The sequence below is a fragment of the Oncorhynchus clarkii genome, chromosome 7 (assembly GCF_045791955.1).
Source record: "Oncorhynchus clarkii lewisi isolate Uvic-CL-2024 chromosome 7, UVic_Ocla_1.0, whole genome shotgun sequence".
Lineage (NCBI taxonomy): Eukaryota > Metazoa > Chordata > Actinopteri > Salmoniformes > Salmonidae > Oncorhynchus > Oncorhynchus clarkii.
In genome coordinates, this window is record NC_092153.1 from 72,993,780 (window position 1) to 73,020,485 (window position 26,706).

A 26,706-nucleotide genomic window follows, 5' to 3' on the forward strand; every position below is an offset into this window, starting at 1 on the left:
AAATGAAAAGTTTGGGTTTAGTCAAGTCTTTGGCTCGTCCATTGGATCGAGTTGTTGATTCAGCATTTGAGAAACCGGATCCTGTCTATGCTCCGTTTATCTCTACCGGTTATGTTTCCTTAACAGGAGAACAAGCTGATCAAAAGCCTATCCAAATCCTACGAGACACTGGGGCGGCGCAGTCAGTAATCATTACTGATGTTTTACCCTGGTCTCCTGAAACGTATTGTGGCTCACATGTCATATTACAGGGGATAGAGACAAAAACCGTACCTGTACCATTACACTGGGTCCACTTTGTGTCAGACTTGGTATCAGGACGTGTCCGTGTTGGTGTAGTATCTACACTGCCAGTAAAAGGAGTCACATTGCTACTAGGGAATGATATTGCTGGTGGTAATGTCATTCCTGTGTTAGAGGTAGTAGACAATCCAGAAATCAGAACTACAGATGAGAAATTGGTTCAAGCATTTCCACATGTTTTTCCTGCTTGTGTGTTAACGAGGGCACAATCTCGCAAGCTAGGAGATGTGGTGGATTTGGCTAGTTCTATTTTTGAGAATGTTGAGGTAGAAGACAATGCACCGAGTATGCCTTCTGCAATGCCGACAGTTTTTACCCCCGTAAAAACTAAGGCAGGGGAAAACGAAATTGTGCCCCAAGTACATGACATTCTTTTGTCTGTCACCCCTGAGAAGGTGATTGAATGTCAAAAAGAAGACACCAGTCTTCGCAAGTGTTTTGCTTCGGTAATTTCCATTGAGGAAGCTAAAACAAGAGAGACCGCCTACTTTATGGAAGCAGGAGTTTTGATGCGTAAATGGGCATCTCATGACACCATTAATGACTGGAGTGAAGTGTGTCAAGTGGTTGTTCCTACACCGTTTCGACAGCAGGTGCTGTCACTCGCCCATGACCAGGCGTGGTCTGGACACTTGGGGATCACAAAGACTTATAACCGGGTCCTTCGTCATTTCTTCTGGTCAGGTTTGAAGTCTGACGTGGTCCAATTTTGTAAAACATGTCACATATGTCAACTCACTGGGAAAGTGAATCAAACAGTTCCACGAGCGCCACTCTGCCCGATTCCTGTGGTGGGGGAACCGTTTGAAAGAGTGATAATTGATTGTGTAGGTCCATTGCCGAAAACCAGGTCAGGTAACCAGTTCCTACTAACAATAATGTGCAGTGCTACTCGATACCCAGAGGCTATTCCTCTCCGTACTATAAAGGCTAAGACTGTGGTGAAGGCACTAGTGAAGTTCTTCTCTACGTTTGGACTCCCTAAAGTAATCCAAACTGATCAGGGATCCAACTTCATGTCTAAACTGTTTTCAAATGTGTTAAAGACATTGTGTATTTCCCATCAGGTCTCTAGTCCGTATCATCCAGAGAGTCAAGGGGCTCTAGAACGCTGGCATCAGACGCTGAAGGCAATGCTACGCAAGTATTGTATGGATACCAGTACTGATTGGGATGAGGGGGTGCCCTTTGTCCTATTTGCTATAAGGGAAACGATACAAGAGTCCTTAGGGTTCAGCCCTGCTGACCTTGTGTTTGGACACACCCCACGGGGTCCGCTGAAAGTTTTGAAGGAGCATATCTTATCTCCTACACCCAGTAGCGCCCCTAAAAATGTGTTGGAATATGTCAGTAAGATGCGGGAGAGACTGCACACCGCATGTGCGTTAGCCCAAAAGTCTCTCTCCTCGTCTCAAAAACGCATGAAGTTGCATTATGACAAAAAGGCTGTTGGCCGTTCATTTGCACCAGGGGATCAAGTTTTAGTTTTGTTGCAAATCCCTGGCTCATCTCTGTCAGCACGTTTTTCTGGACCATATCTGGTGGAAAAGAAACTCAATGACACCAATTATGTGATAAAGACACCAGATCGAAGGCGTTCTTCCTGTGTGTGTCATGTTAACATGCTGAAAACATATTATGTGCGTGATTCTCCAGACAGCTCCTCAAGTAAGGCGGTCCAGCCCGCCGTCTCCAGTGTGGCTGCGGTGGTGCTGAAGCCTGGCTGGGACCTAGATGAGGATAAGGAGGACGGGTTGGAGTTACGCCATACGTTACAGCAAGGTGAACGCTTATGTAATTCAGAGATGCTGAAGAAGTTACCCTCTCAAATGGAACATTTGGATAATGATCAAACTAAGGATCTTATCCTATTGATAAACAGTTTTCTCAGTGTGTTTCAGGACATTCCAAGTCGCACATCCATCTTGGAACATGACGTGGATGTGGGGAACGCTGTTCCTATACGTCAGCATCCATACCGGGTTAATGCTAAGAAAAGGGAGGTAATGAAAAGTGAGGTAGCTTATTTATTACAGAATGACATGGCAAAACCCAGTAACAGCTCCTGGAGTTCCCCATGTATTCTTGTTCCTAAGCCTGACGGTACATCCCGCTTATGTACGGACTATCGTCGCGTAAATGCAGTTACAAAGTCTGATTATTTTCCTCTACCTCGCTTAGATGACTGTATTGATAGAATAGGCTCTGCTGCTTACGTTAGTAAGTTAGATTTGTTAAAAGGTTATTGGCAGGTGCCTCTGACCTCTCGAGCTTCTGACATATCGGCTTTTGTTACGCCAGATAACTTCGTACAATACACTGTGATGCCCTTTGGCATGTGTAATGCACCTGCTACTTTTCAGCGGCTAGTTAACATTGTGTTTGCAGATCTGCCAAATTGTATTGCTTACCTTGACGATGTGGTGATTCATTCGTCTACCTGGTCTGATCATCTCTCCACTTTGAAAAGTGTGTTTCAGCGGTTGGAGAATGCTTCTTTAACCCTCAATTTGGCCAAGTGTGAGTTTGGAAAGGCTACAGTGACTTACTTAGGGAAACAAGTGGGACGAGGTCAAGTGCGCCCAGTAACTGGCAAAGTGGAAGCAATTGTTGCTTTTCCTGCTCCCACTACTCGCCGCCAGTTGCGCAGATTCCTGGGGATGGTAGGGTACCTTCTGTAAGAATTTCTCAACGGTAGTAGCTCCCCTTTCATCTCTGCTTAGTCCCAAGGTACCATTCAAGTGGTCCAAGGACTGTAACTACGCTTTTGAGTCCGCTAAAGCGCTACTTTGTAGTGCCCCAGTGCTTGCCGCCCCCAACTTTGACAAACCTTTTAAGTTGGAGGTAGATGCTAGTATAGTGGGGGTGGGTGCAGTTCTCTTACAGGAAGATGAAGACGGAGTGGATCGGCCCGTCAGTTTCTTCTCCCGTAAGTTCAACTCGTGTCAGTCAAGATACTCTACAATTGAACAAGAGACGCTGGCTTTATTGCTTGCCTTACAGTTCTTTGAGGTATATGTGGGCTCCAGTGCCTTGCCTGTTATGGTCTTCACGGCCCATAATCCATTGGTGTTCTTGAAGCTTATGTACAACCAGAACCGCCGCCTTATGCGGTGGGCTCTGATTGTACAAGGATATAATGTACAGATAGCTTATGTGAAGGGCTCAGCGAATGTGGTTGCTGACGCTCTATTACGGGTTTACTAACTGGGGAAGTGACGGCTTTTGTTATTGCAAAACTAGGTTTGCAATTTTTGTGGTGGGCGTGTTACGTTCCCCAGTTTGTGTTGTAGTTTGTGTACTTGCATGTGTTTATTTCAGGAAATGGCTTACTGAAATCCCTCAAGCAGCTGATTGGTCGACTCCAGGGCTAATTGGAGAGCTGACCCCGCCCCCTCGTCAAGACACAGCTGTCTCCAATTATACATTCATTCTGAAGCTATATAAAAGCCAGTGTTCTGTTCAGGAGAGAGAGATTTTGGAGGTAGGGATTGCTGAGAGAGATTTTGCTAGAGAGATTTTGCTGAGGTCATTGCTGAGCGATTGTTTGTGATAGAGAGTTTTTGCTAGAGGTTGATTTTGCTGGGAGTTCATTGCTGAGAGTGGGTATGTTCTGAGTTTGTTGCTCAGGTAGAGCTTAGTTGATGTCCTTTGTTTCTTAGTTTGTTTGTAAAATTGTGAAATATTCTGTTTCATTTGTTCCCAGGGGGGAAGGGGAAGGCACCTTGGGAGTGCTTAGGAAAGAGGCCCGCGGGCATACATATACTCGTAGTATATTCACTGTCTAGGCACATTAGGTAAGACCTGGGCGGACCACTCCCTGTATTTTGGTTAGTGCACCAGGTGGTGCTAAATTAGGTAAGTAGTGGGTAGGCAGGTAAGATAGGAGAGGGGGGGCTTTGAGATTTACTTTCTTTGCTTTGGTTCCGTCCAGCCCCTTTTCCCCATATTACCGTGTAAAGGAATAAAGTTCTTGTAAACGGTACCACATTCTGCCTGTTGTCATCCTTACTCGCACCTACAGTCCATACCTCTTTCACTTCACAGAGAGTTTAGTTGTAGCAGGGGGTTGCGTTCCCTCTTCATAGAGGCGTGCGTAACACAAGGTAATTCATGCATGTAATTATATCACCGGTGATGCTCCTGGGTTCTCACCGTATTTCCTGCTATTTGGAAGGGCTCCACTGCTACCTGTTGACCTTGTCTTTGGGTTACAGATAAAGGAACAGGAAAAATCATACCATGATTATGCTAAGAAGTGGAAACAACAGCTGGCAGAAGCCTACGACATCGCCATAAGAAACATGGAGAAATGAACTGCAAAGTGAAAAGCCTCAGAAGAAAAGTCGGGTTGGGTTCTGGTCTGAGGGGATCGTGTACTGGTGGGGAACATGTCAGAACGTGGGGGGCCGGGAAAGCTAAGATCACACTGGGAGGATCAAGTACGCGTGGCGGTAAACAGGAAAGGTGATGACAGCCCTGTCTATGAGGTCAAACCCGAGAGGGGTACAGGCAGGGGCTGGGTTCTGCATCGCAATATGCTCATGTCATGTAATTCCCTACCATTTGAGGAGCCAGTTCAAGCATCGAGTAGAGGTCTGTGGAGAAAGGAACTACTCCAGCATAGAGGTCTGGGAGGAGCTGAGGGCTCAGAGACTCAATCATCCCATGATGAAGTGGACACTGATTCATTGGGGTCAACCATGACCTTGCCCCACCGTTCAGCCCGGCAGAGGAGGCCCAGAGACATCCAAACATTTAACACTTTTTTTAATGTATTTTTTTATTTAACCTTTATTTAACTAAGCAAGTCAGTTAAGAAAAAATCTTATTTACAATGACCCCGGCCAAACACAATCACAGCCAGGATTTGAACCAGGGTGTCTAGAGTGACACCTCTAGCACTGAGATGCAGTGCCTTAGAACACTGCGCCACTCGGGAGCCACTTTAGGGCTGCCAAGCGCTTATCAGGATATGAATTAGAGATGTTCAGATTTATTCATTTAAATAAAATAAAAATTGACTTTACTAATCACAGTGAGATAATGTTTAGTAGGAGTTGCGTCTTTGCCCATATAGGTAGACTGGGCATGTCTATATAGTTATTGTCATGACTTCCGCCGAAGTCGGCTCCCCTCCTTATTCGGGCGGCGTTCGGCAGTCGACGTCACCGACCTTCTAGCCATGAAGGTGAGACTCCAGAAGTTAATCTTGATATAGTGTGTGTGCGCTAGGAGGTTGGAATAAACTTTTGAACCTGCTTTGTCCTGGTCGATAGGAGGAAGGACATTTTATAACCCATGACGTCATATTTTGTACATAAACTGTTGTTCGTGGTTCCATGGAAGTGACCTCCGAGAATAAATACTATTATCTAATTTTGAGAAGACTGGTCTCTGTCTATTTTATGCATATAAGAATCTTACAAATTCTTATAAATAGACTGAGTGATTTAATTAATGTACACATATAGGAATTATGAAATTCCGATGACATATGTTGAAACCCGGAGTGTGTTTAATTGTTAAACATGTTTTGAATATTTGTGACTTTGCACTTTTGCCTTTGGCTGGAGGTTTGTTGGACACTGTTGCATCCGTCTGTTGTTTGCTTCTGCCAAATAAAGTGTGCACCTGATCACAACTCTCTGCTCTCCTGCACCGGACTTCAACACCAGAAGCGCATATGCTGACAGAATCCCACACCGAGGATTCGAGTCGAGTCGAGGAACGCGTCCGAGAACACACGACGATGCTGCAACATCTCAGCGCCACGATGGATTGCGTTGTCCAGACCATGGACCGCTGGGAGAGACAGGGAGTCTCTCCAGCGCCTCGACCAGCACAACCAGGGGTACCTCTACCCGTCCCCCCTGTATCCAGTCCCAGTGGGATGCGTCTCTCCCTTCCCAGGGAGTATGATGGGACGACAGCACAGTGCCAGGGGTTCCTATTACAGCTGGACCTATACCTGGCCACCGTTCACCCAGCTCCCTCGGGAAGGGAGAGGGTGTCCGCCCTCGTCTCATTCCCCTCTGGGATAGCTCTGGAGTGGGCAAACGCCGTGTGGGGAGAAGGAGATGTGGCGTTGGACCACTTCGAAGAGTTCACCCGCGGGGAAGTGGCTTTTCCACCTGAGGCAGGGCGATGGATCTGTCCATCTGGGTCTCAGGAGTGCTTACAACCTGGTGCGTATCCGGGAGGGGGACGAGTGGAAGACAGCGTTCAGTACCACCTCAGGGCATTATGAGTACCTTGTCATGCCATACGGGTTGATGAATGCTCCATCAGTCTTCCAATCCTTTGTAGACACGATTTTCAGAGACCTGCACGGGCAGGGTGTAGTGGTGTATATTGATGACATTCTGATATACTCCGCTACATGCGCCAAGCATGTGTCCTTGGTGAGCAGGGTACTTGGACGACTGTTGGAGCATGACCTGTACGTCAAGGCTGAGAAATGCCTGTGCTTCCAGCAGGCAGTCTCCTTCCGAGGGTATCACATTTCCACATCAGGGGTGGAGATGGAGAGTGACCGCATTTCAGCCGTGCGTAATTGGCCGACTCCCACCACGGTAAAGGAGGTGCAGCGGTTTTTAGGGTTTGCCAAATACTACCTGAGATTTATCTGGGGTTTTGGCCAGGTGGCTGCTCCAATTACCTCACTGCTGAAGGGGGGTCCTGTACATTTGCAGTGGTCGGCTGAGGTGGACAGGGCTTTTGGGCCCCTATGGGCTCGGTTTACCTCGGCTCCCGTGCTCACCCATCCCATACCTCAGCTCCCGTGCTGGCGTTCATAGTGGAGGTGGACGCGTCCGAGGCTGGGATAGGAGCCGTGCTCTCTCAGTGCTCGGGCATGCCACCGAAGTTCAGCCCTGTGCCTTCTTCTCGAAGAAGCTCAGCTCTGCAAAGCGGAACTATGATGTGGGGGACCGTGGAGATATTGGCTTGAGGGGGCTAGACACCCTTTTCTCATCTGGACTGACCACCGCAACCTGGTGTACATCTGGGCAGCGAGGACACAGAATCCTCGTCAGGCAAGGTGGGCCATGTTTTATAACCGTTTTGTGTTTACCCTGTCCTACAGACCAGGTTCCCAAAATGTTAAGGCAGACGCACTGTCCCGGCTGTATGACACAGAGGAGCGGCCCATGGATCAGACTCCCATACTCCTGGCCTCCTGCCTGGTAGCGCTGGTCGTGTGGGAGCTGGACGTGGACATTGAGCAGGCATTGCGTACAGAGTCCGCTCCCCTCCAGTGTCCCGTCGGGCGTCTGTACATTCCGTCTACTGTCCGTGACCAGTTGATCTATTGGGCCCACACGTCACCCTCCTCTGGTCATCCGGGGATCGGCCGGGCGGTGCGCTGTCTAAGTGGGAAGTACTGGTGGCCTACCATGGCAAAGGACGTGAGGGTTTACGTTTCCTCCTGCTCGGTGTGCGCCCAGTGTAAAGCTCCTAGACACCTGCTACATCCCTTACCCATTCCACAACGGCCTTGGTCACACCTGTCGGTGGATTTTCTAACTGATTTTCCTCCCTCACAAGGAAACACCACGATCCTGGTTGTTGTGGATCGTTTCTCTAAGTCCTGCCGTCTCATCCCTCTGCCCGGTCTCCCTACGGCCCTACAGACTGCGGAGGCCTTGTTTACACACGTCTGAGGATATAGTGTCTGATCGAGGTCCCCAGTTCACTTCGAGAGTCTGGAGGGCGTTCATGGAACGTCTGGGGGTCTCGAACAGCCTCACCTCAGGTTTTCACCCCGAGAGTAATGGGCAGGTGGAGAGAGTGAACCAGGATGTGGGCAGGTTTCTGCGGTCTTATTGCCAGGACCGGCAGGGGGAGTGGGCGGCGTTCGTGCCCTGGGCCGAGATGGCGCAGAACTCTCTCTGCCACTCCTCCACTAACCTCTCCCCCTTTCAGTGCATATTGGGGAACCAGCCGGTTCTGGCGCAATGGCATCAGAGTCAGACCTAAGGCTCCTGCGGTGGACGACTGGTTCCGGCGTGCGGAGGAGACATGGGAAGCCGCCTATGTTCACCTCCAGCAGGCCACACTGCGCCAAAAAACCACTAGCCTTCTTGCCATCGCCGCTCCATTTTTCATTGTTTAATTTATTTTGTCTTGTTCTCCGGTTTATATTCCCTAATCAACTGCATATATAAACATGTATATATATTCTTCTGTTCCCCCCCATGTCTTTGTGTGGGATTGTTTTGTTACATGGTTTGTATTGATGCGCCTAGCTGTTTTTTCCCTTGGGTACTATGTTGCAACCCGGAGTATGTTTTATTGTTAAACATTTTTGCTTATTTGTGACTTTGTCGCGCTTTGCACTTTTGCCTTTGGCTGGAGATTTGTTGGACACTGTTGCATCCGTCTGTTGTTTGCTTCTGTCGAATAAAGTGTCTCTGCTCTCCTGAACCTGACTCCAACACCAGTAGCGTATACGCTGACAGTTATATGGGTGTTAGTTCAGTTTTCTCAGGTGTTCTCTTGACCAGTACTTACATCCTCTGTTTTGAGGTCAGTGAAATTTTTGGGACAACATTGCATTTTTGCAGGGTAGTGTTGTAAGGGGCTTAATACAGTTATATTCCAGCCACTACTTGGGTGAAGCCTGGGGAGAGGAAGAAAAACAAACAAAAAATGCTGTAAACTGCTGTTACATCATGCTGAGAGTCAAAAGCTTCAAGTTCCTCAGCGTGCAAATCATAGAGGACCTGACATGGACCCATCACATCGTCACCGTGGTGAAGAAAGCGCGACAGCCCCTCTTCAACCTCAGGCAACTAAATACATTTTGCATGGCCCCTCAGATCCTCAAGAACTTCTATATATGCACCATCGAGAGTACCTTGTCTGGCTGCATCACCGCCTGGTATAACAACTGCGACCACAAGGCTCTACAGAGGGTGGTGGGAACTGGGAACGGCCCAAAACATCACTGGGAGCAAGCTCCCCGCCCTCCAGGACATTTACACCAGACGGTTTCTGAGGAAGGCCTGGAAGATCGTCAAGGACTCCGTCACCAGAGCCACGGACTATTCACTCCGTTCCATCTGGCAAATGGTAATGGAGCATCAGGTCTACCACCAGGCAATCAGACTGTTGAACAGCTAACCCTGGCTGTCTACCTTCCCAGACCTGAACCTTAGATAATATTTGGGTAATACTTTCTATGAAACCCATATGCATAATGCATTATACAGCATTATACATATACCCATAATGCACTATGATATAGTAATAATTAAGTATAAGTTTAGTTATAGACACATAAAGACTCATATAAACTCATGCCCCTGAGTGGCGCAGAGGTCTAAAGCACTGCATCTCAGTGCTAGAGGCTTCACTCAGTGCTAGAGGCTTCACTGGTTTCAATTCCAGGCTGTATCACAACAGGCCGTGATTGGGAGTCCCATAGGGCAGTGCACAATTGTCCCACCGTCGTCCAAGTCAGGTTTTGGCGGGTGTAGGCCATCATTGTAAACAAGAAATGATTCTTAACTGACATGCCTAGTTAAATAAAGGTTCAATTATATAAATAAATACAATTCTGCTGATGCATTATAGTCATAATCACTTATAATGTACAGCAACATATGTAGCGCTTCATAATTGCTGGTCACTTTTTCCTCAAGGATCATACAGCATTATAATGACCTTCAATGTGATGCATTTCTAACCTTTTTGTCAATGAGCAGCACATCATTATTACTGCATCCTAATCTTTGTTTTGGTGTGTTATAGCATACTTATAAGCCACAATAAAGTAATATTATTGGATTGCTTTAGGTAAGGTGATGAAAGGCTGACAGCTATTTGTTGACATTGAGGTATGTGCTGATGTTGAGGCTAAGTCGCTCACCCACCATTGCACCTTGTAGCAAATGGTGAGCTGGACCTTGCTTTACATGCAGAGACAGTTACATTGTTATGTGTTCATCTACAAAGTCCTTCTGAGTAAACGACCTCTCTTCCTCTGTAGCCTGCTCTTGTTCACCAGTAGCAGTTACCAGACACGGTCTACTAGGTTGTTGGTAAAGCCTCAGGGCAGTTACGGAGAAAGGCAAGACTGCCTTTTCCTATTGTGCACAAGAGGCATGGAACAGTCTGCAAAATGTGGCATGGAACTTCACCTAGATTCACCTAGAACTTCACCTAGATGTACTAGTGCCCCTTAGTGGGTTTAAAACTCTGGCCTAAAACTATGTTCAGGAGGAGTGTAACTGTTTCCTGTAGGCCAGATCAGCTCTGGATAACGTGTTGTTGTATGTTTTTCCCCTGGTTAAATAAGCTGTTACTGTACAATTCTAAAGTTGTCATTGTATATTTTTTCCCCTGGTTAAATAAGCTGTTACTGTACAATTCTAAAGTTGTCATTGTATGTTTTCGTGAAATGTCATGACTTTTTGGAGGGTAAAAATGTTTGACCATTAAAAATGCTATTTTCCCAAACCCCTAACCCTAACCTTAACATTTATCCTAAATCTAACCCTAACCATAACCCTAACCTTAACCCCAAAAACCCTAACCTTAACCCTAACCTTAACCCTAGCCATATCATTAACCTTAACACCAAAACCCTAAATCAAACCCCTTAAACTTAAAATGGCATTTGAACAAATTCAGGACTTGAAAAAAGTCTTAAATGTTAGAACTTTTGGGGTCCGGATAATGTAGGAAAACACACGCACATGCACACACACACACACACACACACACACACACACACACACACACACACACTGTCAAAACTGCTGTTCTATTTATATTCTATTTTATTCAACTGCAACACCAAGACATTATCCACTTCATATTTGTAAATACAGTCATACTTGACATATCACATTCATAATGCTTTAACTAGCTATATATGCAATTGTGACCACATCAGTTTTACTACTATACATACTACTTTCTTCTACTATTTGTTTTTTTATACAAAAGGTATTTAAATCTATTTGAAATGCCTGAAATTGGTCTCTAGCTAAACACCATAATATAATATTATTAATAGAAAATAGTAGACAGCAAGGGCAAGGCTGGAGGGATTTGAGGCTCGCGACCAGATGCGCGTTCTCGATTATAAACCTCTGACGCCTTCATCCGGGAATCTGGTACGAACTCGCTCTCCAACATGGCGGCGCCAGGTGAGGTTTATGTGGGTGAACGAGCTAGGTCGGTTGGGAGATTTCAGAGGGTATTAGCTCGACACAATTTAGCAAATATCGTTTGACGAGTGTCTACACCTTGTCGTGTCAATCTGTGTCGGTGTCCTATGTGTATATTTTCATAAAATTACTGTTTCTCAGGGATAAAGACGCCGCTGCCGGGGAAGGGATCTAGCTAGCTAACGTCGTTAGCTTCGCGAGGCAGCTATTTGCTCAGAATTTAATAATTTCTTCCCGGTGTTTTTCTTTGAGTGATATGTTACGGGTATTGCGTTGACTTTAGGCTGTGCCTTTGGATTGTATCAGACATTTTAGTAGGTCGTAGTGTGATTCATAAGCAACTGACACATTGTGTCTAGGTAGTCGACGATTTACTGTGGCGCTAAGACAAGCAAGCGCATTTCTTGTAGGATGGTCTGGTTCAGTGGCATGGGGTTCTCAAGGAATTTCCCACGTGCGGAATTTGGTAACCGATGGGTGAAGCAGAACGGTTGCTGGACGCGTCCTATCGCTGGCCTCCCCTCAAATGTTAGCAGGCTGGTGTATTTAATGATGTCAGCCACATGCCACTAGCATAGGCCTTAAAGTATTCCTGGTAAGCAGTCCTTTGCTGACGAAGCCAGTGGATGTAATGACAATGGCTAGCTAAGCAACTAGCTAGCTCGTACCATACCAGTGGTAGCTAAAGCTGTATTGGCCGCTAACGTTAGTTAGCTTGGAACCATCCAGTTGTTTCGAAATTATTTGGTTAATGTTAGCTAGTTTTGGCAATATGGCTACATTGGCAAGAATGGCTCACTGGCTATTTCCCCAGTTTGGTTTCACGTAATTCATAATGATTCACCACGTGGAAGGCACTACTTTGCACCTAGGCCTAACTTACACGCTGTTTGCTAGGATAATTAAATATTGTAGCTTGTTCTACAGTGTGTATTAATGGTATTGTTGTCACTCACTGCACGAGTACCATCACCATTCATTGTAAACAGTGTGTGTGACCCACTGACAAGATACCAATTGTAAACAGGCTGTGTGTGTGAAAAGAATGCCCTGACAGCTGGGATTTTCACAATGAAGCCGCCAGCCCTCTTTGTTTTTCCCCAGTCCGCTTCAAACCAAAACAAACCGACCAAACCTGCTCCATCAGAAGAGCTGGGTCTCATTGAAACCAGTAGTCAACCAATTTAGTCACAATAACTAATTTAATATCTGTCACACACACCTAAAATGTTGTTGCCCTTGAAGAAACAACCAAACTCTCTGTTGCTGAAAATAGGATAAACTGTAAAAGCACTTATCAGTGATGCCCAATTTTGTTTTAGAGCATTTCAATATAGTGGCAGTTAATATGCGGTGAGACCACTCCCTGTTTTAGAAGGTTGGCATTCATGGGGATGACTCAAGTACTGGAGGCAGCTCTGCAGGGTAATCACTAGCTGGCCTTAACCACACCTCTATGCCTTAACTTTAAATTAAGACCAAAAAGCACATTTTTGTTTTCATTAATTTTTACAATATGTAGCCAGCTTTCACTTTGCAGCTGGCCAATCTAGTGGAAATCTCTCAGCTCTGCCTCCAGTGCAAGATTAATCTCAATAAACGTCATCCTGCAGTTTAGAATGGGTCAGTGGGGCCAAGGCTCATCTGGCTGGCTTTGGCCCCACACACACTATGAAGACTTATTAGACAGGCACGCTGTTTCATTATCATGTTCTGCACGTCACTGCTCCTTTATCTGACACGATGCTGGACGGAGCACTCCACAACAGTGAGAAATTGCTATTTGTTCACTTGCAGCTGTTGGCATAAAGGGCGGATTGAGGCCTTTTCTAAACCAATGCGCTTGTTTTGCCTTCGTCAGAGAATGTCAATGGCAGTTTGTGAAAATGATGCAACATAGTTTCAGGCATTTCCACTAGCTCGGTATAGACACTTTCATTGGTTTCCAACGCAATGCAGGACTGCCTGGAGGTAGAGGGCTGCACTCCTGCGGAATGCCAACAGGACCTGCTGGTCCCAATAGAGATCATAGCAGCCAATCAGCATTTTTCATGCTGCAGTTAGGAGCGGGCAGTCTGTCTGACTATTTTGGGATGAAAATATTTGTCTCGCAGATGATTTGGAAACGGCTGTCTTTCTGCTTTGTATGCATTAGCCTGCCTACTGTATTAAGAACACCTATTTGTTGCATTATTCACATAGTCAGATTTTGCTGCTTTAAGTTCAGTAGCCTGCCTCCTAAATAGGTGTGCAAGATCAAGTGCGTCTGTATATGTGTGGTCTCAATTAAATAGAGTAGGCTGCCTATGCATTGGCGGAGAATCAGGTGGCAGTTATCTTTCCAAGGAATTTTTATTAAGTATGACTAGACAATAGTTTACTACAGTGTTTGTATATAAATAATAATGGTAATAAGTGGAGGGCGCTCAACAGACTTGAGTCGAGGTGCAATCAAACAAATAGATTATTGAAAAGACACAATGTGCGCTTAGGCTAAAAATGGTGAGCAAGTATTGCCTTTTCAATTTCTATAAGTATTGTTTGCCCATTTGTCTCTGCCTGCAAATCGTCCTCCTAAAAGGTGGGCTATATCCTATATGCTAAAGAGAAAGTGTTACTGTCCTCTCAACATTCTTGCTACTTCAAGTTCAGTATCAGTGAAGATCGGGTGCATGTGTGGTCTCAATTCAAGACTAGGCTTGGGTGATACTGTTTATCGTATACTGGGGACAGACAGTATGATTTTCAATACTGTTTAAAAAAATCCAATTAAAAAAATCAAAGGGGTGTTGTGTGCTACTCAACTGCTGATAAACTAAGTATAATAATAAGAAATCTAAGATGTCAGATTATACCAAGCTCAGAGCTCCAGCTATGCATTTGGTTTGCTACCTAAGTGGCTAGATATCAAGCTTCTTGGTTACAGCAGAGACATTCTATCCCCTCCTGGATCAAGATCCCTGTTGCCTAAATTGTTTTGTACGTTCAAACATTTTATTTTATCCCCCACTATGGTAGGAGACGTTATGAAAATCTGCATACCGCCCAACCCTAGTAGGCTATAGCCTATGCATGGGCGGCAAAGCACAGGGCCATTATCTTTACAAGGAAATGTACTTCCTAAATATGATTAGGCTATAGTTTACTACATTGCCTAGAAATACATATTTATCTCCCATATATGTCTCTGTCTGAAAATAGTCTCACTCCTACAACATATCTCAAGAGAAAGTGCACGTCTCTTCAAACTACGTCTAGCCTGTTTGATTATCGGCTAGTAATACCGAAAGCCTAATAATGGGACATGTGACAATCTCTGGCAATTTAACCTATTTCTTGGGTTATTTTTGTGGGTTTTGATATTGCCTCTAAATTGCTTGGACCATACCTTGCAAGTGAGCTGTGTCACATACGCCTAAAATAACATTGAAGGAATGGTTGGGTTTGGACCTGTTGCGCGTGGGAGTAGAACAGAAATCCAGCAGAGTGCGGTAATAAAAATTGCGGGCGGAATGAATAAATCCATCTCTCGCAAACCACTACCTCGAGTCTAGTAGTTACAAGTCAAGTTAAATGGACCGCTTGTAGTGGGATATGACTTCGTAATTACATCAGTCAAAATGTCTTCCAAATGTACCCTCTATCTCTTACGTAAGAGACTGGCAACCATGCTAATCCAGACCCCTTAGATTGGAAACTAGGGGACTAGTGGTCGTTTTTGGACAGTTCATCTCTGTACATTACATTTCCCTTCAATGTTTCACGCAGCCCACTGATCTCCCTCTCTCCCTCTCCAGCTAAGAAGAAGGGGAATAAGAAGGGGAAGACCCTGACCCTCACTGACTTCCTGGCAGAGGACAATGGGAGTGGAGGCAATGCTCCACCACCGCAACCCAGCTACGCCAAGTCCACCAGCTGGGCCGACGAGACGGATGACGTGGAGGGAGATGGTGAGAGACACATGATGCTTGATGAGATCTCATATGGGGGCTCATCCAAAGATGCAAACTTACCAGGGTTTCACATTCACTAGGGTGCAATGCTAACTATGCAGATCAGTGAAATGTAGCATTAGGAATCATGTCTTGTTGTTCCACATTTCATTTCTATCTGTTTTCGGTAACATTGCACCTGTCCATGGAAAAACATATCCCTCTTCCTTACTCCTCCCACTCTTTCTCTCAGTGTCCACCTCCTGGCACTCAGGGGAGGACAGTTACCGGGCCCCGGCCATAGATCGCAACATCCTGCCCACGGCGCCACGGTCAGCCCGCGAGCCCAACGTGGACCGGTCGCGCCTCCCCCGCAGCCCCCCCTACACCGCCTTCCTGGGCAACCTGCCCTACGACGTCTCTGAGGAATCTATCATGGACTTCTTCCGGGGCCTAGCGGTACGTACTAGATCCTGTCAGAACGGCATCTGTGTTAACAAAATCTGTGTTTTCAGTAGATACAAAGTAGTGAAAAAATGCTTTGCTCTCCTACCTGGACTTGTCTACGTTGTGCCGACTCAACATGACTCTGGTGTGGGAAGGATACCACACACTTTTTGACTTGTGTATTATTATTTATATATATCTTATTTATTTAACTAGGCAAGTCAGTTATGAACATTCTTATTTACTATGACGGCCTACCCTAGCCAAATCTGGACGATGCTGGGCCAATTGTGCGCTGCCATATGGGACTCCCAGTCAAGGCCGGAAGTGATACAGCCCGGATTCGAACCAGGGACTGTAGCGATGCCTCTTGCATTGAGTTTAGGGCAGGGCGGTATAACATATTTTATGATATACTGGTATTGATGCAGAGACCAGTTTGGGTTTTTACTTTACCTTCTATACCGGCATTTTAATGTTTGCTTTGTTAAATGTGATACGCCATTTGTAATGTCACTTTTTTATAGTTCACTTTACTACTTGAGTCATCTCTCTCTCCACTCTTTCTCTCCATGTCACTTTCCACAATCTATCCAAGCCCCCTGTCACTCAAGAAGCGCAATTTATGTTCCTCAACCACGCCACTTGCATTCAGTCTGCATGGTCAATGCAGCACATGCAACAATGTTGACAACAACAATGTTTTCACTTTGTTTCTTAATATATATCCACTAGTGTTCTATAATGACACTATTAGTTTGTGTTTCTTACATCAGCAAACAGCTAGTTTGTCGTCTTCGCAAGTTGCCCTAAATCTTGAGACACTAAACGTTAGCTGCTAATAGATATCTATCTAGCTAATAAATGCACTGAGTAAGAGCAAACGTACCTAGCTAATACAGCCTGATAATACCAGTGATGGTGTAGACCTAAATCAGCATGTTTGTGCAACAGTGTCTTCTAAATCAGAGGAATATGAAAAGCAAGAATATGTTAGCTACATGGGAGCTAAGAGAACACGCAATGTAGCCAAAGCTTATAGGGTCTCCTAGGAAACACTTATCAACATTTTAGTTCCTAGCCTGTCACAAAAGCTCTCCCTGGCATTTTAATTTGTTGTCATCTCAAACAACACTGTATTCAAAGTGCGCACTATTATATTCTAACCATAGAACAGTCATTCTATTTCCATGATTCCAACAGTTTTGCTCTAATTCGCAAGTCAAATCGCAATTGCAACTTTTGGTTAAAAATAAGTTCTTGATAATTTGCCCATATCTTGCAGCCCTACGTGGCAGTGTGGAAATTCTCAATTGAGCACTAGTGTAAAGTACTTTTAAGTAGTACTTTCAAGTATTTTTACTTAAGTCGTTTTTTTGTTTGTTGGTATCTGTACTTTACTATTATTTTTGACAACTTTTACTTCACTAAATTCCTAAATAAAATACTGTACTTTCTACTCCATACATTTTTCTTGACACCTAAAAGTACTTGTTACATTTTGAATGCTTAGCAGACAGGAAAGTTGTCCAATTCATGCACTTGTAACCTCTTGCAGCTCCCCCCCTACTTGTTGTGCAATTTCCGCCTGAAGGCATACCCAAATCTAACAGCCTGTAGCTCAGGCACAGAACCAATGATATGCATATTCTTGGTACCATTTGAAAGAAAACACTCTGAAGTTTGTGTAAATGTGAATTGAATGTAGGAGAACAACACACAATAGATCTGGTTTAGATAAAACAATGGAAAAAAACATACGTTTTTCTTTTTGTATTATCTTTAAAATGAACCAGATAAAACAAACATTCAGATAGGATGATGGGGACAATTTCAGTGAAAAATATGAGGGCAGCAGTACTTGTGCAAAGTTTCAGAATGATAACTTCCAAAATGAGTGGGCTACATGACATTTATCATGAAGTCACCCAGGTGTCCCACACAAGTAGCCCAAATGTACCCAAGTGGCCAAATTGGTGAAGGTATACATTTTGAAACAAATAACTATATACAAAATGCCAAAATGGTATTGACTCTCTTTACGCTGGAGCTTACTACATGGGTTGGTCTTGCAACACATAAACATGGCATATTGCCGTTTAGCTCAGCTCACTGGCTATCTACCCAGCTAGATTTCAAGACGATCAGTGGTCATTGGGTTAAAAGACGGTCAATCAATGAAACAGCGGGCAAATCATTGGCGCACAATGATATTACTTGTTGTCTTCAAATCGGTTTCTTTCAGTCAATACGTCCCGCGAAATGACCCATCAGGTTTGGTTGTGTTACAAAAAAACCAGTTGATTGCAGTGAAACCCAACATGACTGGAAAAGTCACGTTCTGTGTGGGTTATTTACCTGGAATGTGTCTTCGAAAATGGAATGAGACGGAATTCACTACACAAGCGGTTCACAAAATGTTTCATGTTAGGCTATAAAAACGGATTTTATCAAACAAAAGATCATTCATTGTGTAACAATGAGCATTGGAATTGCAAACAGACGAAGATCGTCAAAGTTAAACTATTTTATTGCAGTTTGATTTTGACCAGCGCCTGAGCTGGTTGAAATAGTTGTTTTTTATGGGGCTCTATGCTCAGATAATCGCATCGTATTATTTCACAGTAAATACTTTTTTGAATCTGACAACGCAGTTGGATTAGCAAGATTCTAGGCTTTCGATACAGGTGAGACACTTATATTTTCATGAATCTTTAATATGACTATGTAGCGACCACCGTATGTTGTGGAATTTCAGCCCGCTAGCGGGTTCCGTGCGCAGAGAGGTTAACCTGTTGCGACGACCAAACCCGGATCCGGGATTCTATTTATAGACCTAAGCTCATTACCATAACGCAACGTTAACTATTCATGAAAATCGCAAATGAAATGAAATAAATATGCTAGCTCTCAAGCTTAGCCTTTTGTTAACAACACTGTCATCTCAGATTTTCAAAATATGCTTTTCAACCATAGGAAAACAATCATTTGTGTAACAGTAGCTAGCTAGCGTAGCATTTAGCGTTAGCATTAGCGTTAGCATTAGCGTTAGCATTTAGCAGGCAACTATCACAAAAACAAGTAAAGCCTTCAAATAAAATAACTTACCTTTGAAGAACTTCTGATGTTTTCAATGAGGAGACTCTCAGTTAGATAGCAGATGCTCCGTTTTTCCAAAAAGATTCCTTGTGTATTAGAAATAGCTCCGTTTTGTACATCACATTTGGCTACCAAAAAAAAAAAAAAAAAAAAAAAAAAACGAAAATTCAGCCCTCAAAACGCAAACTTTTTTCCAAATTAACTCCATAATATCGACTGAAACATGGCAAACGTGGTTTAGAATCAATCCTCAAGGTGTTTTTCCACATATCTCTTCAATGATATATCCTTCGTGGAAGCCTGGTTTCTCCTTGCTCTCAAATGGAAAAATAATTGCACCTGGCTTTACGCTCCAATTTCGACGCAGGGACACCAGGCGGACACTTGGAAAATGTAGTCTCTTTATGGTCAATCTTCCAATGATATGCCTACAAATACGTCACAATGCTGCTAACACTTTGGGGGAACGACAGAAAGTGTAGGCTCATTCCTTGCGCAATCACAGCCATATAAGTAGACAATGGAAAACAGAGCTTCAGAAATTCTGCTCATTTCCTGGTTGATGCATCATCTTGGTTTCGCCTGTAGAATGAGTTCTGGGGCACTTACAGACAATATCTTTGCAGATTCTGAAACTTCAGAGTGTTTTCTTTCAAAAACTGTCAAGAATATGCATAGTCGAGCATCTTTTCGTGACAAAATATCGCGCTTAAAACGGGAACGTTTTTTATCCAAAAATGAAATAGCGCCCCTAGAGATCAAAGAGGTTAAGAGACTCGCTAAACACACATGCTTTGTTTGTAAATTAGGTCTGAGTGTTGGAGTGTTCCCATGGCTATCCGTTAAAAAATAAATATGGTGCCATCTGATTTGCTTAATATAAGGAATTTGAAATGATTTATGCTTTCACTTTTGTTACTCAAGTACACTTTATCAATTACATTTACTTTTGACACTTAAGGATATTAAAACCAAATACTTTTAGACTTTTACCCAAGTAGTATTTTAGTGGGATGACTTTTACTTGAGTAATTTTCTGGTAGCGTATCTTTTACTTTTACTGAAGTATGACAATTTTGTACTTTTTCCACCACTGCAATTGAGTGCAGGAAATGCAGAAATTAAAGATGTGCCGAAATTTGTTTTGGTTGAATTGAACAGTATAAAACAATCAGAATGAAAGACTCATTGAAATCACTTAGAATGTGTGTGTTGCCACGTAGGGGGTTCACTCACTACTCATAAAACAAATATGGAACTTCTATTATTCAAACAGTCAAATACCATCTTTTTTTTTTTTTAAATGCCATGATATAATATTTTGACCACATTGCCCAGCCCTAATTGAGATGCAATGCCTTAGACCGCTGTGCCACTCGGGAGCCCAAAAATGTAGTTCTTTGTAGACAGATCTACATTTTCAACAGAGTGTAGATCTGTACTGATTGACAGTTACTATCATTATATAGGAAAGGGGAACTGTAAAACATTTACTATTATAAGGGTTTGCACCAAAAACTAATCTATTAGACTCTTTACCGAACATAGTTTTTGCTGACCAGCCTCGTTATCTTCAGAATTATACACCTATTGAACCTGCCAACAGTGAGCCTCTTGGCACCAATCGAAGCCGTTGCTGTTCTCTTGTAGCAGACACGGTCAAATGATGCCAAAAACAACACTTTCACCGACGGTCGCTGTGCAGTTTGACAATAACTGACTTAGCAACATTAAGGGGAAGGACACTTGATGCTAAATTGTGCCTAGAAATAGTGTGATGTGTATTTCTTGGCCGTCATTGTGATTAAATGACAGATCTAGTGTTTTCAGGATTCTAATTTGATTTGTCCCCCAATGATCGCTGCAGAAAAGTTTCCTGTTTTGAAGGAGATATGAGAAACTGAATGACTGTGTTGATGTTTGTGGTCAGCTGTTTATACACCAGTTGTTTTGTATTCCTGTTAGGATGCACATTTTGGTCAATTTTGCTGCCGACTAACCGGCCCCTCATTAACCGGTCAACAAACATCCCCCCCCCCCCCCCCCCCCCCCCCCAAACAGTAAAATGAGGTGATTGACAGAAAATACTATGCATGTATACAAAGAACGGACATTCTTCATTAAGAGCTGCAACAATGCAAACCTGTCGTCTTAGTCAAAAGGCTATAGTTTATTATTGAACATGCAACTCCTGTAATGAAGCAGCCAATAAAAAGTCATTTTTGAACATTTGCCAAAGTTCGATACGTGGGAAATCACTGTTCTAAATAGCACACTTAAAGCGATCAGTTAGAGATGTGATAGACACATCTCAGTTAGAAACTTAGAGAAGGGGATCTTATCGTAATGACTAGGATGGGTTGCTAATATGAGCATTGTGCCTTTGGCTTATTGACAATGAAAGAAAGTTGATACGAAAACCAATCGAACAGAAGAGACATTCTGTATCTTCATAAAATAATTGCCGCCACGTTCTATGGTTGTATTTTGGCTAGGCTACTTTGAAGCAAAGTAATACATGCCTCGTTATTTAAAGTTAAACGTTTGGGTTTCAAACAGTTATACTCCTTCAAGCTCACATTGCAAAGTGGTGTGTGACCGTTGATACAGCCTATGCACTCAAATGCTGTTATTACGAGTTGATTGCTGTAATTACAAGTTAATTGTGGCTATAAAACAGTTAACACACGATTGCATTTAGAATTGTTATTCGTTGTGCAATGACTGGGTCCTCCTAGTTTGAGGAGCAGAATAGCCTATGTATGCTGAACGCGTGTGATAAGATGCTTAACAATTAACAAAATATTTAATTCCACAAAATTATTCAAATGTACCTAAAGAACCATAAGCATGACCGGTCAAATGAATTTTCGGCTGTTAACTGATTTTTAACGGTTAACCGTTACCATTCCTAATTCCTGTCAAACTGAAGGACATTCAACCCACCTGAGGTTAATCATTGCCTATATCTATAGGAGGCGGCTTAGTTGGAACCATCAATCTGTCTAGCCTGTAAATATACTCTGAGTGTGCAAAACATTAGTAACACCTTTAATATTGAGTTGAACACCCTTTTGCAAATTCGACACGTGGGTTCATGCAAGCAGAATGCCTCTGAACCCTACCAAGTGCAAGGTCTTATCAGTAACCTTAACAATAAATCCACCTGTCCCATGCCACCTCTGGATTGAGGGCCAGGATCTATGTGTGACAGTACAACAGGTAGCCTAGCACTTAAGAGCGTTGGGCCAGTAACCGAAAATCTAAATTCAGAGACTGACTACCCCCTCACTGACGGGCAGGAACGTCCGCAGCCAAAACAAACTGACTACGAAAGTCTAGAACTGAATGGTACACGAGGTCACCAATCCCATATTTCTGCTCATTGATTGAGTCACTTTAAAATCGCAGGACATTATTAGTTAATGTGTTTTACTCTATTTTATTTTTATTCATGTTCGTCAGTGATGGGAAAAGTACCTTATTGACGAAAGTGAAAGTCACCCAGTAAAATCCTACTTGAGTAAAAGTATTTGGTTTTAAATATACTTAAGTATCAAAAGTAAATGTAATTGCTAAAATATATTTAAGTATCAAAAGTGTAAATCATTTTCTTTCAAATTCTTTATATTAAGCAAACCAGGCGGCACCATTTTCTTTTTTCTTTTTTTACAGATAGTCAGAGACGTGTTTAGTGAGTCTGCCAGATCAGAGGCCGTAGGGGTGTTCCATTGATAAGTGCATGTATCTGACAATTTTTCTGTGCTAAGCGTTCCGTACTTTTGGGTGTCAGATTTTTTTTGCGTATGAAGTATAATTTTTATGAGGAATGCTGTGATGTAAAAGTTGTCAAATGTGAATAGTAAAGTACAGATACTTTAATGTACGACAAGTATTTTGTGTTTTTACTCAAGTACTTTACACTACTGTATGTTTGTATGCTCATTGTTTTCTGCTATATGAGTGTAATAAAATAAACTTGCTTATTATATATACAGTACCAGTCAAAAGTTTGGACACCTACTCATTCAAGGGTTTTTCCTTTTATTTTTACTATTTTCTACATTGTAGAAACTATGGGACTCTAATCACAGCCGGATGTGCTAGCCTCAATTCGAGCCAGGGACTGTAGTGACACCTCTTGCACTGAGATGCAGTGCCTTAGACCCCTGCGTCCATGTGTATTTAACTGTACTAGAATGCGTAAAGGGCCACTCAAATTGTAAATATCGTTGTTTTTTTTTGGCAAGGAAAATGTCATATTGGTGTATCACTGGATATTATTATCCTATCTATAGGAAGCTTAACTGGAACCATCAACCTGTTCTTGAAACCACCAGTTGTCTTCTGGGGATTGACATTAACACTTGATGGACACTTGCCCATTGGGCAAGTTGATAGCATTTTTTATTTTACTTGTCCAAAGGTTAAGATGACTTGCCTGAAATGTAGCTGTTTACACAAACAAGTTCAGTATATGGCGCTATCTTCAATGTTACCATGGGAGGCATCAGAAATATAGATTTTGCTAAAGGAGTTGACTCGTATAAATGTAAGTAAGTACTGTACGTTAAGGAGAGAAGTTGAATGTGTGAGGAGACCTGCCAATGTATGCAAAGGAGTTTGTAGCTATCCTATTGCCCTCAAGTACATTTGTATTAATCTCATGATACAGTAACTCATTCTTGTTATGTCATTGCAATATTTCTCATCTGTTCTGAGACTGTCCGCATCAGCGATCACTCATCAGTCTAATTTTTGACTTCATACTAGCAAAGTTCTCCATCAGCTCACTCTGACTGCTCTGTCTCCCCTCTGTTCTCAGATCAGTGCTGTGCGCTTGCCACGGGAGCCCAGTAACCCAGAGAGGCTGAAGGGCTTTGGCTACGCCGAGTTTGATGATGTGGACTCCCTCCTTAGGGCGCTGACTCTCAATGAGGAGGTACGGAAAGGGCGCAAGGAATAGCAGCAGGAATGGTCAAAGGGTCTTAACTAGAGTTCCATCTATCAGAACACTGATCAATGCAATGTATGATGACCCACTCACTTAGTTGGGATTAATCCCATAGACATTTTCTATAATTTCAACCCATATCAACATCCATTCAACTTTGGTAATTGACTACAAGGTACAAAAAACAAATGTTGATTTAGTAACAGCACGAGAGCTTTTTGTAAATGCGTTAATCAAATGAATTGTTCAAGACAAATATATTGCATTTTAATGTAAATGACAGCTGGAAACTTTACCTATCACACTGGAACATGCAGGTATGGAAAGATGAGTTTGTTAATTTAGGCCACATTATTGGTAATGACTTGCTTTTTCCCTGCCCCTCTGTCCTAACAGAACCTGGGAAATCGCAGGATCCGGGTGGATATTGCAGATCAGTCCAACGACAAGGGTGAGTTATACACACAATCTGAAGAACATGGGCACATCCAGGTACTTTCCCCAGTTGCTGGAGTTGTAGGCAGACTCATGCAAAACAGAAAGGGAAATGCAGCACACTGCTGCTCATGCGCCCAGGTGATATGTATTTACAACGTTTCGACCCTTAGGTATGGATGCCTGATGAAGACCTAAGGGTCCAAGCGTTATAAATAAATATCACCTGGGCGCATGAGCAGCAGTGTGTTGCGTTTTCCTTTGTTTTCCATGAGTTATACACAACCCACAATTCTAGCTTTCTACTGTACTATGGGAACAGAATGGCCAAATGTTATATCACTTGACCTGGGCTTTGTAAGCATCATAGATTTTAGGCACAAACGGTAGTAACACACAAAAACTGTAGGAGCATCTATTTTGTCTGATGTTTGGAGTAAAAATCCAGCCTAACGTTCCTCGTAAGCAAGACTTCATTGACTCGTACCTAAAGTTACAATTTAAAGCATGCTCTGGAATCTCTGTAGTTTGTGGAGATGTTGCAGGGTCTCTGGAGTACATCTACAGGAGTTTAAATCCATCCTTAGATATTATGGGGTGGTTTCCTGGGCACAAATTAAGCCTAGTCCTGGGCTATAAAGCTAATGGAGAATATTACAAGTGATTTTAGTCCAGGACTAGGCTTATTCTGCTTCCAGGAAACCAGTCATATGTGTCAGGAGAACAGTTGTTGCACATCCCACATTTCTCATAAAATGTAATGCCGGGGCAAAAAACACTGAAGTGCAAGAGCAACAAAACATTTTTTCTAATGTGGTGCAGAAATAAAGCACCTGGGGGCATTTAGTGTGTTGGCTTTTCATTCTTTATCTTCTAATTTTATACCTAACCTCCTATGTCCAGAGGGGAGAGATAATGGCCAGATGGGCGGACGGGACAGGATGGGCCGTATGGGAGACATGGGGGGCCCCGACAAGACAGACAGTGACGACTGGAGGGCCCGGCCCACTGCTGACGCTGATGATGGACCCCCAAAGAGAGAGGAATCCGCTTTCGGTGAGAGTCACTCCCTCTAAGCTCAAAGTGGACTCGGCATGCACACATCCCTTTTTAAAGCACCCTGCTAAAATTGGGAGGGCGAAGCCTCACGGCTTGGCTCTTTCAAGCATGTAAGCACGGGTACACCAAGGAAGGAGAGAAAAGACACAGTGTCGCAAATGAGGCTAGGGCGGACCTCTTAATGTCCTTTGTCTCAAGGCTATGTGCTACACTTTATCTATTTAAATGTTAAGCATGCATGGTCATGTTTTAGACTGTCCATACAGTTCAAGTTCTTATCTTCAACCTTATGACAAGAACTGCGTACGTTCTGTAACTTTTTCTTGGTATTGCTTAGATCTTAACAGGCAGGCAATTTTCTTTCTGTCCCCCTCAGGGTCACGCGACCGCTATGGAGACCGTGACGGGCCGAGACGGGACAATGACCGCGGATTTGGCGGCGACCGGGACCGCGGATTTGGCGGCGACCGGGACCGCGGATTTGGCGGCGACCGGGACCGCGGATTTGGCGGCGACCGGGACGGTGGCAGAGACCGCGGCTTCGGCGGCAGAGACCGCTATGACGACCGGGGAGGTGAGAGCGGAGGTGAAACCACTGCTCAAAACTTAGCATATCATCGACACTCTAGAATACGCTTCACTTTGTTATCCAGATCCTCCTCTGTCAGATTGTCATCAGTCCATCAATCCTCCTGAATGATTATGAATGTCAATCCATATGCTCTTTTTTTGCTCTTAGCCTTGCTTAGGACTAATTCTCACAGGAAAATTGACTATTGGCCCTTCCCGACAGTGTGTTTTTGAAAATCGGAATGTCTTGATGTATGCTAAAAAAAATCGCAGCTGATAAATCATGGGGATTTTCTATCTGAAGGGTGTTCTCACTTTGAGACTTACAGCTCTGTCGTGACAGTGTCGTTTCACTAGTATAAATAGTTCAGCATTTATACTTTCTCTCAAACCGACACACCATGCTGAGTAGCAAAGTTTAGATCCTGCAGTTACATTGATCTGACTGTGGTTGCTGGTGCTAAAATCTATTCGTTTCTCAAGTGTGGCAGCTGTATTTTTTTGTTCTGTGAACAGCTTGTAAATTCTTGGCCCTTGTACTCCCACTACTCCACCACAGCCTTTGGCTCCCGCAGGGACCGGGATGATGGCGGGCGACGTGCCTTTGGCAGTGGCTACCGCCGTGATGATGACGGGGGTGGTGGTGGCCGCTACGGGGATCGGGATCGCTACGGCGGGGATCGAGAGGACCGATATGAGAGGCGCGAGGAGAGAGGTGGTGAGGGTA

General features: G+C 43.7%; 1 protein-coding gene and 2 non-coding genes across 6 annotated transcripts in view; all 3 read left to right on the top strand.

Moving 5' to 3' along the window:
* Positions 1 to 11,409: 11,409 nt before the first annotated feature.
* LOC139413813 (eukaryotic translation initiation factor 4B-like) overlaps positions 11,410 to 26,706 on the top strand; it is a 33,879-nt gene continuing 18,582 nt past the window's right edge. For 2 of the 4 annotated variants that reach the window (XM_071161591.1, XM_071161592.1), the window contains exons 1-8: positions 11,412 to 11,462; positions 15,281 to 15,433; positions 15,669 to 15,874; positions 23,787 to 23,903; positions 24,312 to 24,366; positions 25,254 to 25,406; positions 25,786 to 25,995; positions 26,539 to 26,703. In XM_071161591.1, the coding sequence (XP_071017692.1) occupies positions 11,450 to 11,462; positions 15,281 to 15,433; positions 15,669 to 15,874; positions 23,787 to 23,903; positions 24,312 to 24,366; positions 25,254 to 25,406; positions 25,786 to 25,995; positions 26,539 to 26,703 (1,072 nt within the window). In that variant the 5' untranslated portion in view covers positions 11,412 to 11,449. Of the gene's footprint in view, positions 11,463 to 15,280; positions 15,434 to 15,668; positions 15,875 to 23,786; positions 23,904 to 24,311; positions 24,367 to 25,253; positions 25,407 to 25,785; positions 25,996 to 26,538; positions 26,704 to 26,706 lie in introns of all 4 variants that reach the window. The other 2 variants (XM_071161590.1, XM_071161589.1) reach the window with 2 other exon arrangements.
* Positions 20,575 to 20,709, top strand: LOC139414520 (small nucleolar RNA SNORA16B/SNORA16A family). Its single transcript, XR_011634897.1, has one exon. It is a non-coding gene; the product is annotated as a small nucleolar RNA SNORA16B/SNORA16A family (small nucleolar RNA).
* LOC139414532 (small nucleolar RNA SNORA81) lies at positions 25,451 to 25,623 on the top strand. Its single transcript, XR_011634908.1, has one exon. It is a non-coding gene; the product is annotated as a small nucleolar RNA SNORA81 (small nucleolar RNA).